Source organism: Mirounga angustirostris, unplaced genomic scaffold (genome assembly GCF_029215605.1).
Source record: "Mirounga angustirostris isolate CCGP_5_RB_7025 unplaced genomic scaffold, mMirAng1.0.hap1 SCAF_1, whole genome shotgun sequence".
Classification (NCBI taxonomy): domain Eukaryota; kingdom Metazoa; phylum Chordata; class Mammalia; order Carnivora; family Phocidae; genus Mirounga; species Mirounga angustirostris.
In genome coordinates, this window is record NW_026991709.1 from 181,965,196 (window position 1) to 181,983,532 (window position 18,337).

Consider the following 18,337-nt stretch of genomic DNA (forward strand, 5'->3'; position numbering starts at 1 on the left):
GGTGGAAAATAAAGAATACAGTTCTACTTTCCTATAACATAGTTATACCAAGTCCAGTTTTCAATGTGTAAAAAATATATAGGAAAGTGCTAAATACATTCTTCAAATGCAAAAACAAAGTTCAAGTGGGACTGGCATATGTTAGCCTATATTTTAATTCTGTAGTCCCCATTGTGCCTTTTACTTATATTCTCATCATACTATGCAAATGTACCTTAAATATCTAAACATATATACCCACACAAATTACTAATCTTAGCTCTCTAGGATCTCTTCTGAAATCATTTTAAAAAGTGGCAAAATATCCCAGTTATATAACTTAAACAAATAGTTCTTCGTACAAAATTCAATATATATTCTACCCTCGTAGCAAATTCTAAACATTGGCTTTGACACACTATACTTAGATCACACTCCCAATGTAAATGGTTATAGCAAAGGATCAACTGTTGTGCAGATGAAGAATTAGCCACAGTATATTATACTCCTATAGATCACACGGCACATGTAAATTGTTAACTCACTGTTCTATGTCATGTTTTCAAGTAACACATTTTTCTAAATAAATACAGAAGATTGTCAAAAAGCGGCAGAAAACCTTAGATATTCAACAAAGCTTTCAAAAATAAATTACATGCACATCTCTTGCAAAAGTTAGTTTTGTTTTCTCCTCCCCTCCGCAATGCAACACTGGAAAGACGCTTCAAAACACTCACAGCAAAAGCCCCACAACAACATGTAGATAAAGAAAAACAGAAGAAAAACTAGAGAGAAAAAAACAGGTGGTTGACAAAGGTTATAAAGAGATTATAGACATATTATCAAGGCCAATAAGAAACCACATATCCAACTTCCTAAGACTAGATTTTAAAATGTTAATTCTATAAATGCTGTCCACTTTAAATTCTGCTTCAGAAAACGTTCCTTACTTGTAGAGGTCAAGGACAAGCAGTTTGGAAAGTTTCTGAAAAACGAGGTATGTGATGCAAAGAGGCAATGTTTTAAATTTGTTTCACAGTATCACATTACAACTTGTGCAAGAGTTTTTAATACAAACCATGCCAGTCTGTTTTCTTTAAGAGAATCAAAATGTTCTACTTGAGGATAGACTCTGGGCTATCCCTATATCCTTTATCAATTATTCTAGGCATAGTAAAAAAACAAGTTACTGATCCAAATATCCACCTTAGATTATTACAAATGAGTTGGTTTGTCCTTTATAGTACTATTACCTTTTTATTACTATTATTGATTGTTAGAAATTCATCCACTCAATATGAAAAGTGATTTAGTACCTACAATGCTATGGTTCTACTCACTCACCCTTTCCTTCTCAATCACCTTCAGCTAGAACAAGGTTTTCAATGTAAAAATATACATTACTATTAAGTGCAAAAATGAGAAAACAAAAAAAAAGTGAGGTTTTAATGGTCATATGTAACTTAAAAGCCATTAAATTAGACCACTGCAGGAGTTTTAAGTTTTTAGAAAACAAAATTGTAAAAGCAGGTATAAAACTTCACATTATGCTCTGTGCAGAAGAGAAATAAGTTACCTTTCACTGTACCGATAATGAGGGGATGGAGGGGGGGGGGGAAGATGGGAAAGGAGGTAGGGCAACAAAATGGCCCGTGTTAGTGCAAACTGAGTGTCATGTTCTCATTATTCTAAAACTGAGTCCAGTTAGAGATCTTGCTATCATGTAAGCAGAGAATCTTGTGAAATCACAGGAGTTCAACAGGTAAAGTACTATGCCACGAAACCAGCATACCAACTTGAAAGGTAAGCACAGGCTCAGACAATTTAAACCTATCTAGAAAGACACATGAATTCACTTATACTAGCACCAGCCACCTGTGAATGTAAGCCCTTTTCGGGATTTGTAAATAATGAGACAGTGTGAGCACTTGAAAAAGTTATCAACAACAAAAAAAAACTGCTACCCTAAAACTTTAGCTTAACTTAAAGTTACATGGGAAATATGAAACAATCAGACTAAAAGCTCTTTCTCAGACATATTTGTTTTCCTTCAACCTACGCTAAAAACACATTTAAATCTCAGTACGCTTGAAAACAGTACACAAATATATAGAGAGAATGAGGATCTAAGTTAGTGCTTCTCTGTGTTGGAGAGGTCACAGCTAAAGGCCTAGTGATATTGCCTCAAATTTTTACCCGTATTTAAAATAAAAAGTCACATCAGACTAGTTTGGATGTCTCTAACCATAATACCCTAACTGCTCTTATAAGAGTGCATAGTTGTTGATTCATCTGGTATCTCAGTGATGAATTACCACAAAATTCTAGAATGAAAATGATTACTTTTATACCAGAAAAAAAAAAAAGGCTGATAATTGCACTTTGTTACCTTTTGCTTAATGAAATGAAAACATCACAAGGATGAAAAGAAATCACTCCTTACACTGTAATCTTTAAGAGCACCCATTGCCATGTACAAACTCTCTCAGCTTCTTAAATACTGACAGCACTTCTTGGATCATGAAAGACTGAAGTTTCCCCAAGCACAAGATGCCAGTGAGCTCACTAAGGCCTGCTACTCATTAAAGTACTTTCTGAAGACACTGAGGATAGAGTTTAGCAACAGCACATTCAAAATGCCGGCCAAGGTCCCAGAGCCTGTCTGGGGTCTCGTATACTTTCATCCATTGGTCAGTGATGTCATCATATTGGTAAAGGGAATTTTTCCTGCTGGTTCTGAAGACATGTTCTTCAACGGTCACTTGAGTAGCTCGAACAAATAAGTGCAGTTTATTCTGGAAAAGTACCAGTTTAAGGTACGGATTTATGGACTCATCACATGGAAAGTCCTTCTTCCGAGTCCATTGATTTAGCTCAATATCATAGGCTTCTACAGTAAACATACGTTGATGATTTCCACAGGTTCCAGCTATGTAGTAGATAGAGTCCTTGTATACAGCTGCTAAGCCCTGGATTCTAGGCACAGTCATGGGGGTTAAAAAACCCCAGTAGTCTTTTTGAGGCTCATAGAAGAGGAAAAATTCTCCTAAAAAAAAAAAAGAAAAAAGAAAGGAAAACAAGAATATGTACATTTATATGTTTCTTTTTGGTTATATGTTGAAAAGTGTAATTTTCCAAATATTTCACTTTCTAAAATATTTCTTGTATAATCTCCAGAGATACATTATATAGTATAAAATAGCCTAAAATTTCTTAATTCCATGGCAGAACATAACATAATAGTCAACCTGAATTAGAGGGTTCGTAATAGGGAGGTATAAGGAGTTACTTTGGCTTGAAGGCAGAATAATAGTTGAGCGCTTGGCTCCATTTATTCTATACACTTGTATATTTCAGAAAAATATATTTTAAGCCAGCTCTAAAAAAGCACTATCACTAATGGTTAGCGGTAGGATCAAAGTATGCATACAGCTTCATCATGAATAGGCCACTACACATTTATGTGCTAATTATTTAGTTAGAAAATAGCACATGGAATTGTTCAGATTTATGTCTATGGGCCACTAATATGTTTACTTTAGTGCTGCTATAATGCAAAGATAAATACTTAAGAGGAGAAAGCATGGCTTTAATATGATAGAAAACACACAGTTCATGGAGTTGACTTTGGGTCACTTTCAATTCTATTTTGATGATAAAAGGGTGTGCTGAGTCAGACTGCCTATATAAAAATGTCCAAAATAATTAAATTAGTGAAGATTTACAAGAATTTCGTTAGTTGTAACATTGGTATAAAATCCTTGATTTAAAAATCTGGATCTTTTAGGAACAGATTAAATGATACTCCAATAGCCACACATAGTACAGCATAAGCCTCTAACTATTTATGTCAACTTTATTTATATAAAGAGGCTTTGTTTAGATTAGAAATACCTACTTCTAAATTGAGCTTCAAAACTGTTTTAAACTAGATTTACTCTTATCTACAAATTTAACTGCCTACTTAATAATGGTGACACTATAATTTGAATTTTTCTTAGAAGAGCTTGTTAAACCACCAGGTTTTGGTTGTGCATTACCTTCCCTCATTGACTTTTAACAGGATTCTTAAAAAGACAATAGAAAATAAAAGTTTCTAACATGTACTACCTCTCTACAAATTTCTTATAAAAAGATGACTCACAAAAAAAGCTAATTTTTAAAATCTAAAGTCCTCTTAATAACTTAAACCAGATAGGCAATTAAGAAAACTTTTAGAGCCTCAGATTCCTCTTATATAAAATATAACCTTGGATTAAGCAATGTTCATTCTAGCCCTGAAATTCTATTAATTTGTTGTTACTTTGCTTTATTATTTACATTAATACATAACCTTTACCTTCCAATTGGAAGTCTTTTAATTGATTCTCTCTATCAACTGGTTAGCCAGCAAGACCAAAATGTATGTAGCAAAGCATCATCATATTGAATGATATAACCTATCCAACCATACTGGACAGATTATACATCCAGTCTTATATTCCATTATTCAGCAAGACCAACAAACCTAATCATGCCTGTGCTTCTATTTAACTAAAATAAAGTATCACTACCTAGTGATACTCCTTTTGGAGAATTAACTTGATATTGAAGTTTAAACAAATGCGTTCAGGCATTTCTAGTCAAATAAAAGATGAGAGCAAAGAACATATTCCTCTAAATGGTATAAGAGCTAAAAAAAAAAAAAATCGTGTATTTACACAGGAATCGTCCCTTTTTTCTTGTTTTATTAAAGTAATAGTGTGAGGAAAACATATATAAGCAATTAAGAAACCCAAAAGAGGAATAAGGATGTTGGCATTATCATCACTGTTTTCAACATTCAGGCAACTAAAATGTTTAAGAAACCAAACACAGGGAAAACATTAGTTATCACTAATTAGAACCATGGATCAAGTATCTTATTTATACTTACTTGGTCCTTCTTTCTACTCCTACTACATGATCTTTGCCAGAATACTAGCCTTCAACAGTTTAAAAAACTTTTTAAAGCTAAGTATATTAGATAGTCCCTTTTATAATAGCAAATGTAAAGAAAAAGGTAACATCTCAAATCTTTTCAGTGAAAAAACTTGAAAACATATTATGGAAGGTATCATATGCTGCAGTGAAATTAAAATCTAAAGACTGTAATTTCAAACTCTTTATAATTAAGTTTCATAACCTTTGCAATCATAAGGCTTATCACAAAATTCTTTGTCCTTTTTTCTCTTTTAAACTAATCCCGTAAGTTCCATAAAAAATAGCTGCTACAACATCTCTTGATTATGTATTACTGAAGAGTAAAACAGTCTTGTATCAAGCTTAGAGTCTTAAAAATGGCTCTGAATGTCCTCCCAAAATGCTGAACTAGGATTCACTAAATTACGTTTTCAAAAATACTTATCCTCCATGATGTCAAAACACAGTAAGAACATAAAAAACTTACAGGAGCATTTTAGTAACTTAAAGATGCCTGCCTTTTTTGATTCAGAAGTTTATTGCCTTTATACATCCTTTAAAGAACAGACTGTTGCAACAAACAGTTTATGATAAGAAAGCCAGAGGAGTCTCAATTAAGAACAAACATCTGTTTTAGTATAAGTAAGGAAACCACGTTTGTCCTGCTCCCCTCTCCTGGAGAATAAACCAGTCAGGCACCTACCCTGTAAAACATAGATCTTCTCTTTGTACTCCACAGCGTTATGAAACTCCATTGCAACAGGCATTGCGCAAACGCTGGTCCAGCAATTCTCTCTGCTGTCATAGCACTCCACGGATTTCAGTGAGTTTCTCCCGTCACCTTCATAAACACGACCTCCAATTGCATACATCTTACCACAGCAATACACCAGTTTGCAGCCTATTCTGGCTCGCAGCAAGGGGGGTTTGGAAAGCCACCTATTGGTGGAATGGTCATACATCCAGAAATCATTTTCTGCCTTATGGTCGATGGAGACCTCGCTGCTGCTGGGCCGGTACCCTCCTGCAATGTAAATGTCATTATCTGGTGATACAAGGATCCCAACTTCTCTTAGATCATTTGGTGGTTTGCATAGCTTAAACACTTTTCCTGTGACGATATCTAGACAAGGCACTGTTTGCTTCTTTCCTGAGTGTTTGTGGGCAGCATCAAAACATATGATCATTTCAGATGCAGTCATTCCAAGTCTCTGTGTGCAGCCATTGGTATTGGATGGGCCCTTTTCTACACAGCTTTTGGCGACAGCCTGTGCAAACTGAGGTGGAATTTTCTCTATAAAGGCATCTTCCATCAGAGGAAAACGTATGCATTTGGCAAAAATTTCTGGAAGATGCGCTTCTCTTTCATTCTGTTCATGTTCAAACCACCTTACGATGCTTTCATAAACATGCTCTTCTCGGGCTACATTTAAATCATCACTGTCTAGGATACTTATCAGTTGATCTTTTGTCAACTGGAGAAACTCTTGTTCTTTGGTGACACACAGGAACTTTTTACGAATGTATTCTTTTGATCGATCTCCGAGTTCCTGATGACCGTAATGATCAGCAAAGATGAAGACCCCAATAGAATTCTGTGGGTCTAAATGACTGATCATGTACTTAGCACATTGGTCTTGGATGGAAGGAATCTGGAAGATGCTAGCTGCAGTGAACAAGGCTTGAACATTGGCCTCTGTCAGAACCACTCTGGAGGTGTAGGCATAGTTCAACACTAAATCCATTGATTCAGCTTCAACACCAACTATTCGAACTTCTTTTTGAGTACTTTCTGTAAGGCCGCTAGTGAACATGGATCTAGGAAGGAAAGAGTGGTTAATAGTGTATGTGCACTCCAAATAAAAATTATTGTGACAAGTTTTTTAAAGTATACAGTTACCACAAAGATAACCTTGGAGACTGAAAAATCCTTCCTAATGTGTTTCCTGATATTCTGAATGGGGGTAAAAGCTGATCATCTAGCATAAGAATTCAATCTAGCTAATCTCAAAAATTCTATTCTCAGGGCCAGTCCGCTTTTTTTCTTTTTCATTTTTTTTAAATTTAAATTCAATTAGCCAACATATAGTATATCATTAGTTTCAGACATAGAGTTCAATAATTCAACAGTTGCATATAACCCCCAGTGCTCATCATATCACATCCGCTTTATGCCAACACTGAAAAAAAGAGAGTATACCTAATTAAAGCACACTGAAAGATGGCATGGAATATTCCAGGACACCTTATTTTCCTTAGAGCCCCTATCCAGGCTTCTGGTCAAGTTGCCTTATGGACTTGAGATCTTAACTCACCAGAATAATCAGAAAATTTAATACCTATAGGTGTCAGTGTGACACATTAGCATATATAGACTGTCTGATTAAACTTTTCATGTCCCAGTGGAAATGTACAAGGCAACTTGTCCCTGAAATATATCTTTAAAAATTTGATCTCAGAAAGACAAGATGTTCTTCAGAAGTTCATATTCTCTACCTACTTCCTTTTAAAACTATGATCTTTTGAATGCTTCCTTAATCATTATAAGGAATATAAAGAACATCACTTCAGGGGTGCCTGGGTGGCTCAGTTGTTAAGTGTCTGCCCTCGGCTTGGGTCATGATCCTGGGGTCCTGAGATTGAGCCCCGTGTCAAGGGTTCCCTGCTCTGCAGGAAGCCTGCTTCTCCCTCCCACTCCCCCTGCTTGTGTTCCCTCTCTCACTCTCTCTCTCTCTCAAATAAAATCTTTAAAAAAAAAAAAGAGCCACTCACTTTCTCTTGGACATTTTGAAAACCTTTACGTAAAGAAATATACTCAATTTTCTCAAAGCTACCATATTTTACCTATGTATATCTGAATATAAATAAAGATTATAGTAGGGTTAATAGAATGCATACTTCTAAAGAGAGTTTAAGAATTAATTGATGCTTTGGAGATAATGGTTTTGAAAATCCCAAGCTTTTGCCTTTGAAAGCAAATTTATTTATTTATACACTTACTTAATTCTAATTTAAAATATCTGTGCATTTATGGGACTTTCTTGGGCAAAACATTAAGTAGCCAAAAGCCTGGCTCTGTATTTTACTATTAGTCCTTTATATATATCATTTGCCTTCCCCCCCCCCCTTAAGGTTTCTTTCTAGGCTGTTCTTAAAATTAAATATAAAAATCAAATCAAAGTTCTTTTAAAAAGCCTTTTGGGAAAAGGGTTGTGTGCCCTAGGGTGCTTACTAAATGTCTGTTGAAGAAACTGACCTGACATTGGTGATAAAGTTCTTTATACAGATCCAGACCCCTCTCATTTTGAAGTGCTAGGTTATAAAAAAAAATATATCCTTAAACAGTTAATTTTAAAATACAATGAGAAACATGGGGATATACATGGGTACAAGGATCCAGCTTGCTACCTGGATGAACCATCTCTGAGTCCTACTTTGACTTCTACAACATAAATTTTAAGCTTAATATCACACAGGCTTTTTTTCATGATTGAAAACTAGATCTCCCAATGTATGAGCTGGTTTTGCATTTCAGGTGCTGAAAAACACAGCTATACATACATCTACCAATTAAAAAGAAAAATAAAGCCCTTCATTAGGCAAAGATTAACTCCCAAAGGAGAACATTACCACATACCCCTTTATCATGGGAACTCTACTGACTTGAATAGGCTGGCCTCACACACAGGAGCAGTGTGACACTTTATGAGCTCTCCTCTGTTCTAACAGGATCCTTCTGTAAATGCCACATAAAGATGGATCATTTCCTCGCACAAAATCCTGAGCAGTAGAAAGTTTCCAATAATCATGCAAATTTTAATTCTGACAAGTCACTGGGATCATGAAACAGCCATGCCAGATTTCAAGCTATTTTTATTTTTTTCCACCAGTGATGCAAGACTTAGAAACTATTAAGTACGTCTTCCTAGATCTCACATAAGGAGCAGCATCAGTGCCAAGAAACTTCTGTACAAAAACGTCTAGCAAGAGATAAGAACCTAATCCTTGAGTTTTTTAGCCAAATACCTTCATCTGAATTCATGTGTCTTATGCTTAGGAAGTTTTCTAACCATTTCCTTAATTTCTTGTAATTAAGAAAATCTACTGTAGCATACTTCTTTTAAAGTGATTTGTCTAAGTCTTCAAACTAATTTTAATTACAAGCCAGAGTATAAAATTTCAGTAAAATACAGGCATTTTTCTTTCAAGTTTCAATTTTTTTTAAACTATTCAAATCTAATATACAATAGAAACTTCTCAAAGGCAACTTTAAAGGGACCTACTCTTGTTCATTAAAAGTCCTAACAGTGACTAAGAAGCCTGACTTGGAATCAAATCCAGCCTCTGCCACTTAGTAGTTAGATGATTTAGGTAGGTCATTTAACTTGCCCAAACCTCAGTTTTTCACATGTAAAATGGGAATAACTGTGCAGAGACAGAATGGTAAAGATATATAAAGCAATATATGTAAAGTAAGCTTAGCCCAGAACTTGGTAAGTAGTAATTATGACATATATTTAAATGCACAGATGAACTAACCATATCTAACGAATAGTCTGGATAAGCGAATCCCACCAGTAGTTTCCATTACCAGGCCAAACTTCATACCTTCTGTGTATATGAGTTTCTTCTTTTTTTCCTTCCAGCTCACTCCCTTGTGATGGTTAATACTTAACAGTCCAATGACCTATCCCTAGGCAAGTCTAAATGGTTACATCATAAGCATCAGACTGAAGTGACTATATTTAACCCAGTATTCTGAGAAAGAGGAACCAGAAACTACTGTCTGGAACATTATACTGCTATATGCCCTATAAAGGTAAGCACCTTCAAAAGAAAAAACAAAAACAAAAAAACACCTTTAGAGTGTAGTTGAGATGATCTCACTGTCATTCAGGCACCATTTTTGAACACCGAAAGCCTTAAAAAAGTGAGCACTTGAAACAAAGGAAGTCAAATTCAAGCAGGAAATTGTCTTTATCAGTGATCTCTTCTCAAAGTATGAAATTCTTTGTTAAACCCCAGTTTTGAAATTTTACCGTTCCAACGTTTTGATACACAAAGAAGAATTTAATGAAAATGAAAGCTTAAAAACACTTCTGGAAATCATGGAAATAATCATTAATCTGAAGCCCAAGATACATTCATTCATTTTTATTTCATTGCTTTAACCCCCATGGCATTAAAACAATCTACTGAATGGTAATTTGTTTTCAAAAGAATGCACTACTATGTTTTAAATTCTAAGAGTTACAGTCACCAGAGAACTACGCCTCATGGATAAATTTTTGGAACAAATTCGATATCAGCACCGTCCACTAAAACTTTCAGTGATGGAAATGCTCTATAACTGGGCTGTACAACGGGCAGCTACTACCTCCATGTGGCTACTGGGCACTTTAAATGTGGTTAGTTTGCCTGAGGAACTGAATTTTTTTTTTTAAGATTTTATTTATTTATTTATTTGAGAGAGAGAGAATGAGAGACAGAGAGCATGAGAGGGGGGAGGGTCAGAGGGAGAAGCAGACTCCCTGCCGAGCAGGGAGCCCGATGCGGGGACTCGATCCCGGGACTCCAGGGTCACGACCTGAGCTGGAGGCAGTCGCTTAACCGACTGAGCCACCCAGGCGCCCAGGAACTGAATTTTTAATTTTATTTAATTTAAAACAATGACTGAGCAGCACGAGTCTAGACTTTGTAGTTATATACCTGAAACAAACAAAAATATACTACTTAAAAATCAACGACCTGAATCCTATAAGAATCTGTCAAGTCAAAAGCCAGGGCTCAATAAATAGGGCCTGTTATTCATTCTCAGGAAACAAACTCACTGGTTTCATTTAATGGTCTCATTTCCGTTTTATAATCAAGTGGGCAACCCTGAGGGGTAAAGAAAGGGAACTCGATGAAGATACCAACAGAGTTTCTACCATCGTCATACCTGAAGTAAGGGCTGATTGCAGCAAGAACGTTTCTATGACAGGAAAATGTTTTCCCGTGATCCACTTCCACTACAATGTCTGTCAACTGTCCTTCATCGTACATTGTTTTGAGTTGCTTAAGAATACTGCACGCATGCAAGGGGTCCATGGCATCGTTGGCTGTGTCTGAAGATGGAATCCCATTCGGTGTTGGGGAAGACTTACTTAAATCTAGGAGAAAAATCGTACAACCACAAGAAGTTCGGAGCCAGTTACGGCGTTCACGCTTCCCCCTACCCGCCGTACTCCCCGCCTACAAAAATACATACATGTATATATACACCACCAAATGGGGCCGCGGGGTGAGAGCTGGGAGAGAGAGAGAGCTGCGATGCAAGTTCAAACCCCAGCTTGCTCCTCCGGAGCCCGGCGAGCCCGATGCCCCGTGCTCGCGGAGGGACGCTGCAGGCAGAACAGGCGCGGTGTCTGCGGCGACTCCGCCGAGAGCCAGAACGTCCCAGCCAAGAGCGGAGGGCAGAAGCCTCACGAGGGAAGTTCGATGGATGGCGGCCGCCAGTGCCCTCCTCAACCGCCTGCTGAACTGGTCAAAGTGGCGGCGGGTACCCGGCCTCCCCATCGCTGCCCGGCCGGACCGCCCACCGCCCTCCACGCCATCCATCCTCCCTCCCCTCATCCCTCTCCACCTCCCCATCCTTCTCTCCGGCTCTTCATCGCCACCTCCTCAGCTCGCAACCTGAGCCTGGACCCCGGCCCACCTCCCCCGCAACACACCTCCCTAGCCACCACTAGACCCACCTGCCGACGCGGCCATTTCTCCACGGGGCCCCGGCTCCAGCTATTTAAAGAGGAAATGTCATTTCGCTTCTCTCGCTCCCGGGTTCCGGCTCTTCTAAGCTTCACCTGGCCAATGGGGTGGCCTATGCATCCGGCTCCGCCCCTAGCCTCCGAGTTCCGTGTTCCTATTGGCCACGGTGTGCGCAAGGCCTTTCGGGAAGTGTAGTTTTATTGCCCCCGCTCCCGCGTGGTCCGAGTAGGGCGGAGGCCTACGCAGGTGATTCTTATTGGCTGGTCGTGGCGGAGGTGGAGAGCTGGGAACTCGCCAGCCTGTGTCTGTGGGGCGCGCAGTGCCTGCCGGGAGAGGTAGTCTTCTGGCTGAGGAGAGCTGTCATTCTGAGGGGCTAGGGTAGGGAAAGCTCTTGAAGTGCAAATTTCCCCATTTTCGGCCTCTCTCCAGGGCCCCGGCTCTTTATTTATTTTTTTTTTTTTACCTTGTTCTTCATTCTCTAAACCTCTCGCCGGTGACTAGTTTCTGGTATGAAAACGGACTCTGCGTGAGGGCTGTGAAACCAGAAAAATTTGGAAATGGACAAGAGGGCTGTTGTCCAAAAATGCGAAGGAAATCTGACACTCCACCCTGAAGTAAAATATCAGGAGGCCCAAAAGCAAGCCATCTCTGATGAGTCACCTGTGACACCCAATTGAAATAGCATCGCCTTGGCCGAGAGCTCTGGTTTCTCCAGATTAATTGGGTCTGGTTACAACGGCTGCTCAGGATCTTTAACTCCCACTCATGCCTTGCTTTTCTCCAACACCCAGAGAACACCTGTTCCACTTTTAAGAGCGCGTGAACAGTATAGAAGGATTCAAGATGCTTTCCTTTTTTGCTCCTGGGAACTGGATACTAAATAGTCTGAGATTTCCTTTGAAGAAATATTGGAGGGTGCCCTGAGCCTGAACCAGGCACCCTTACTGAAGCCCTGGTTCTTTCCTTACTAAATATGTGAACTTAGATAAGACCTTTTAATTCTTGAGCACTTAGGTCCTTCACCTGTACCATGTGGATAATGATTACTATTCCATCTGCCTCACAGGCTGCAAGCTTTTTGAAAGAAAGCAGAAATTTTACTGTTGGCATGTTTTGATTTACTTGTGTTGTATTTCCAGCATGTAACAGGGTGCCTGGCACATTATAGATACTTAATATTTTATAATAAATGTAAGGCACAGATGAGCTAACATTGGAAATGCTGTTTGTAGACCACTGAAATGTAAGTATCAGTGAATTGGAAGGAATTTTTAGTAAAGATATAGTTAGTCTGTGTGCATAGCTTTTCTAACTCTGAAAAGATCAAACAGTTGAGCTTCTTGATAAAGGATTTGGAATTTAAGTTGTGATTGAAAAAGACAGAATGATGAAAAACAATCCAGCTCTCCTAGCTCCGCTGAAAACTTTAGCACTCAGAATACTGTAATTCCGGTCAAGTTAACAAGAATTGGTGTTTCCTTGGGGCTGGGATATACGAACACCGATATACACTGTGTCTACACCCGGACTGTACCCTGTAAACCCTGTCTGCACAGCTCTGCATGGATAAAATTGATTTAACTTCTGTTACTCAGAACTTTAAATTTCCATTTTTTTATGATCTCAATGCTATTGCTTTCTAAGTTATGAAAATGGTGGAGGTTTCTTCACTCACCATGTTGAAGATATTAAGACAAAAAGGGCATCAATCCTTAGAGATTTAGCAAATAAAAATACAGGACATGCAATATTTAGGACATAACTGAAGTAAAATATTTGTTATCCAAAATTCAAATTCACTTGGGTGTTCTGTATTTTATCTGGCAACCTTTTCAAACCTGTTAAAATATAGATTTTGTTTGCGATTTGTTTTTGTCCTCATCATGTATCTAAGCCTTAAGAAATTTGGCCAGTTTTCTTTTTCATTTAATTCTCATCTAATGAACAAACAGACTTGACAATATTGCTTAATTGATTAAAAGGAAGTTTTCTGATTCTTTGACCCACAAAAATTTCTGAATTTGGGGGTGGCAGAATACAAAGAACAAAGGCCAATCTAAATATAAATAGGGGAAAAAGTGAACATTTATAATTACAAGGTTGCCATTTATATGACACTGTAAATAGACTCCATTCTACTGGGCAGATGGCATTACATAGTAAAGATTTCATCATCATTAGAAATGCATTAAAAAAAAGGATAAGGAGGAGGATGTAAAAATTGAGCCAATAGTCCCACACTATTCATTCTCAATGATCTTTAAGAATACAAAGGAGATTTTGTTTCAGGGTTGATACTAAATAACCAAAGGCCACAGCTTTGTTTTCAAATAGCTCTAATTTGTAATTTTATAAGAACCTACTGCCAATCTAGAAAGGCAGCCGCAAAAGTACACCAGTTTTCTTAATGCATTAAGTACTATATTGTCCTATGGAGCAATTTCTCATATATTTACAATTTAAAGTAAAATTTAGTAAGGATGAAAATTGAAAAAGCAAACCAGATATTTGAATGACCTGTATTTAGTTCAAATTAGATACTTAGAGCTTTATTATTTTAATATTTATTACCTAGGAACTAAAAGGAAAGATGTTTGTTATACTCATAGTTGAAAGTAGGAAAGTCTTTACATTAAAATTCTAGCAGAAATGAAGGATTGTGAAAACAGCAAATTTGGAAAATGAGAAAATCGCATAGTCACCTTGCTTCATTTTGGGTTTTTTTAATGCTTCTACTTTAAGAGAATGACTTTTAGCAATTATCAGCTATGCCTAGGCTACTGTTGATATTAATACCACACAACACAAAAACGATAGCAACCCTGATGAAGAAGGTATAAAGGAAAGAGGACATCACTCTGCAAATCGATTCTGCCGTTTTCCAATTTCCCTGTTGAGTACCGGCTGAGGTTGTGAAATTGACCAGAGCAATATAAAATGAAAGTAAAGAGAAAATACCTGTGACTGTTACCTTTTAACAAATGACATCCTTCTATATATATCTTTCTCAGGCTATAGCTACAGCGAAATGTGATGTTTTTCCCTGCTAAAGACTTTCATGTTGGCTGACTTAATGTTTTAAATGAAGCAACAGAAGTTATTATTTGATTATAAATTTCATATAATATCACATACTGAAAAAGTGGGTTTTTTGTAATGTCTAGAACCTTATATATTTCATAAGATTTTGTTTCTTTTAAATACAAAACTCTAAATAGATAGTAACATCAGGTTTCTTGATTGTACATTACTGGCCTCTGCTTTATTTTAATTTTTGAAAATTTATTTTTAAGTAATCTCTACACCCAATGTGGGGCTCAGACTTATGACTCCAAGATCAAAAAGATCAAAAGTCACATGCTCTTCCACCTGAGACAGCCAGGTGCCCCTGTATGTTAATTTTAATTCCCTTGAGGTGATGTGAGGCTTCAACATGGTAGGAACTAGAAGACTGCCTTTTATGAGTCACTGAATTTGATACTACTGAGGGTTAATAAAACACATTAATTTGCTTCTTAAGTGTTTGAAATTTAGCATATATATGAAAAACAAGAGACTGTCAAACTAGTGGCAGGGATATTCAATTCTTCAAAAATATTTATTATCACCTCCTAGTCTGCATTCTGGGCAGGCAGTGTATAAACTAATGTTCCTGAAATCAAAAACAATAGTTACCAATTATATAGAGAGATAGAGATAGGATAAAGACTGAATGTTTATGTTCCTTCAAAATTCATGTTGAACCCTGATCCCCAGTGGGATGGTATTTGATGGGAGAGCCCTTGGGAGGTGATTAGGTTATGAGGGTGGAGCCTTTATGAATGGGATTAGTGCCCTTATAAAAGACACCCAGAGAGTTTCCACCATATGAGGACACAGAGAGAAGACAGCCATTCGTGAAACAGGATAGGAACCTCACTAGAAACAAAATCGGCCAGAGCCTTGATCTTAGATTTCCCAGACTCCAGAACTGTGAGAAATTTCTATTGCTTGTAAACCAACTAATCTATGGATTCTATATAGCAGCCTGACTAGACTAAGGTGTGTGTGTATGATATAAGGTATATAGGAATCATATGTGTGTGATTCCTAACCTCAAAGACCTTATGATTTATCCACTGAGATAAAACATGAAAATTCACATTTTCACGTGAAAATCAATATTCACATGAAAAATCAACTAAAAAGTGAGGACAGAGGGTATCCCGTAGTTAGAATAAAGTAAGTATTTCACAAAATTAAAATCAAGGATTTCAGAAGAGATATGAGAATTTGTCCAGCTGGTGTGGGATTTCAGCTGGGCATCAATGGAGGATATACCACAGAAATATTCACAAAAGGAATAGTGTATGTTCTTACCCATTTGCTGTATCTTGGCTTGACCTACAAGATAAAACATTAATTCGTTCCTACTTTAAGACTGATAGGACTTAATTCAGGGCTTGAACAAAGAAAAGGTAACACTTGGCTATGGCTATGTGTTACCTAGTTATTTCACTTAATATCATGTTTTAATTAAATTTTATAAGAACAGTGTTAGAAATGAAGAGACTTAATCCTAAAGAATTTAAATAATGTGTCCACAGTCATATAGAGATCTTTGGCTCCAAAGGCAACTCTCTGTTGATTACAGTATATAAAGGTCCCTAGATATAAGAGCATTGAAAATAAGATGTTGTAGAATTTTTTTCTCCATTAAACAATCTAGTTCTGTATCAAACTATGGTCAATTAGTATTAGTTTGAGATACTTTTATGCCCCAAGAAATGGGAAAACAAAATCTAAGTCAGAGGGGAAATAGTTACACTGTTAAAGTAATTTGACTTTGTCAGACTAAACTGATAGATTTGGAGGTATAGTAATGTAGTATTTTTATCTTTCCACTACATAATTAAATAAAGTGTTTAAATATGCATATATATGATTAATCATTAATATTTATTAAGCTGACTATGCTTCCCTATTTTACTGCAAGACTGAATTATTGTACAAGACTAGAGACTGAATGGAATTACCCTATTGGGCCCTTAAGTTATTTGACTATTTAAGCTTACAATCACTGTGAGAGCCAAGGCCACTGTCAAATGTGAGACATCAACACCCTTCCCTGTTTGAAGATTAGTTTATAATCCAAATGGAATGAAATGCATTAAACAATGATTGTTGATTCTTTCTAACCTCAATCATGATCTGAATTTTTTTTTTAAGCTCATGAAATCACTAAAAAACCAAATGGGAAAGAATATCAGTGGGCAGCAGTCTTCAGCGTATAGACACAGGAAATGAAATTCTTGTGGAATAGGCATCAGAATAGGAAAGGAGTACATTAAACACAGCAGAGAAAACACAGAGGATAAGGAGTTAATTGTACTTTAATCCCTCAAATAATCAAATATTTATAAAGCAAATTTGTTGGTGTACCACAATAATTGCAGGGTATTTAATTTTTATTTCTGGTTGTTTTACCATAGGGCTTCTGAATCTCAGCACTACTGACAATTGCTGCCAGATTACTCTTTGTGCTGGGGGGCGGGGGGGGGGAGTGGCTGTCCTGTACATTATTAGGTACTTAGCAGCATCCCTGGTCTCTACCCACCAGATGCCAGTAGCACCTCCCACAAAGATGTGACAACCAAAAACGTCCCCAAAGATCCCCTATGGGGAAAATTGTCCCAAGTTGAGAACCACTAAATCATTAAATAAAATGGTTAAATATATATATATATATATATATATATATATATATTTAATGATTGCAAATAATAACTGCAATTAATTTTTTTTAATTTTTCATGGCATATTAACCTATTTGCAGCTTATTCATAGTTAAACCTGAGCAGGAACGTGTGATACAGCTATTTTCCCACTTCAATACTGTGGCATAGACTCATCATCAGTGATCTCTAGCCTTGCTAACAGTAAGAGAAGAGGAATCAAACCACCCTCATAGGTGTTGTGAATGCAAATGTCTGTGACATTAAAACCCTCATGTATATGTAAGGACAGACTAAAGTATGGGATTGATAACGAACAACCCCATACTTCTAGTAGCTTAAATCACCAAAATTTCATTTTTCACTCTTGCTAATGCTCAACATAGGCAAGCGGGGATTCTGTTCACTGCACTCACTCAGAGACCCAGACTGATGGAGCAGCCACCATGCAAATGTTCTTGGTCACTACACCAGAAAGAAAATGAAGGTGCCAAGAGCAGGCTGCCCCAAGATGGGCCACTCTCGTATGGACGTTATTTTGAGTTAAAAGAAATCAAAACCCAGCAGATTCAGGAAAAGCTCTTTACCTCCCATTCAATTGCCTGCTATTGACAAAGAACTTTTAACAAAGATTCCTCTTTACCGAAGAAATTTAGCTACATAACAGGGAAAACTTTGTTTTCTGAACATCTCCTCCCACCTTCCTGCTAATGGTCTTTGTCTCTTTTGTATTCTCAAACATCTACCCCTCTCTTAGCTCATATAAGTATCCTGTTGCCTCACTGTCTTTGGAATTTCATATTTGTGTGGATTCTCCATACTTTTGCTATTAAATTTGATGTTCTCCTGTTTATCTATTTCACATCAATTTGATTCCTACTCCAGCTGAAAGGACATTGAAGGGCAGAGGAAATTCTCCCTCTTTAACAAGAGCCTATGGTAAACCGTGCCCTGGG

General features: G+C 37.2%; 1 protein-coding gene across 1 annotated transcript; it reads right to left on the reverse strand.

The window, feature by feature from the left end:
* Nucleotides 1-719: 719 nt before the first annotated feature.
* On the reverse strand, nt 720-11,762 carry KBTBD8 (kelch repeat and BTB domain containing 8). Its single transcript, XM_045862001.3, has 4 exons — nt 11,658-11,762; nt 10,862-11,072; nt 5,624-6,738; nt 720-3,025 (listed from the first exon to the last, which is right to left on the reverse strand). The coding sequence occupies exons 1-4, from the start codon at nt 11,671-11,673 to the stop codon at nt 2,562-2,564; spliced, it is 1,806 nt and encodes a 601-aa protein (XP_045717957.1). The 5' UTR covers nt 11,674-11,762; the 3' UTR covers nt 720-2,561.
* Nucleotides 11,763-18,337: the final 6,575 nt, after the last annotated feature.

Excerpts from the sequence above, each read along its gene's own strand:
- KBTBD8 (XM_045862001.3), bottom strand. Across the intron at positions 6,739-10,861 it reads GCAATCAGCCCTTACTTCAG|ATCCATGTTCACTAGCGGCC; the intron begins GTATGACGATGG and ends TTTCCTTCCTAG. Across the intron at positions 3,026-5,623 it reads GAAGATCTATGTTTTACAGG|GAGAATTTTTCCTCTTCTAT; the intron begins GTAGGTGCCTGA and ends TTTTTTTTTTAG.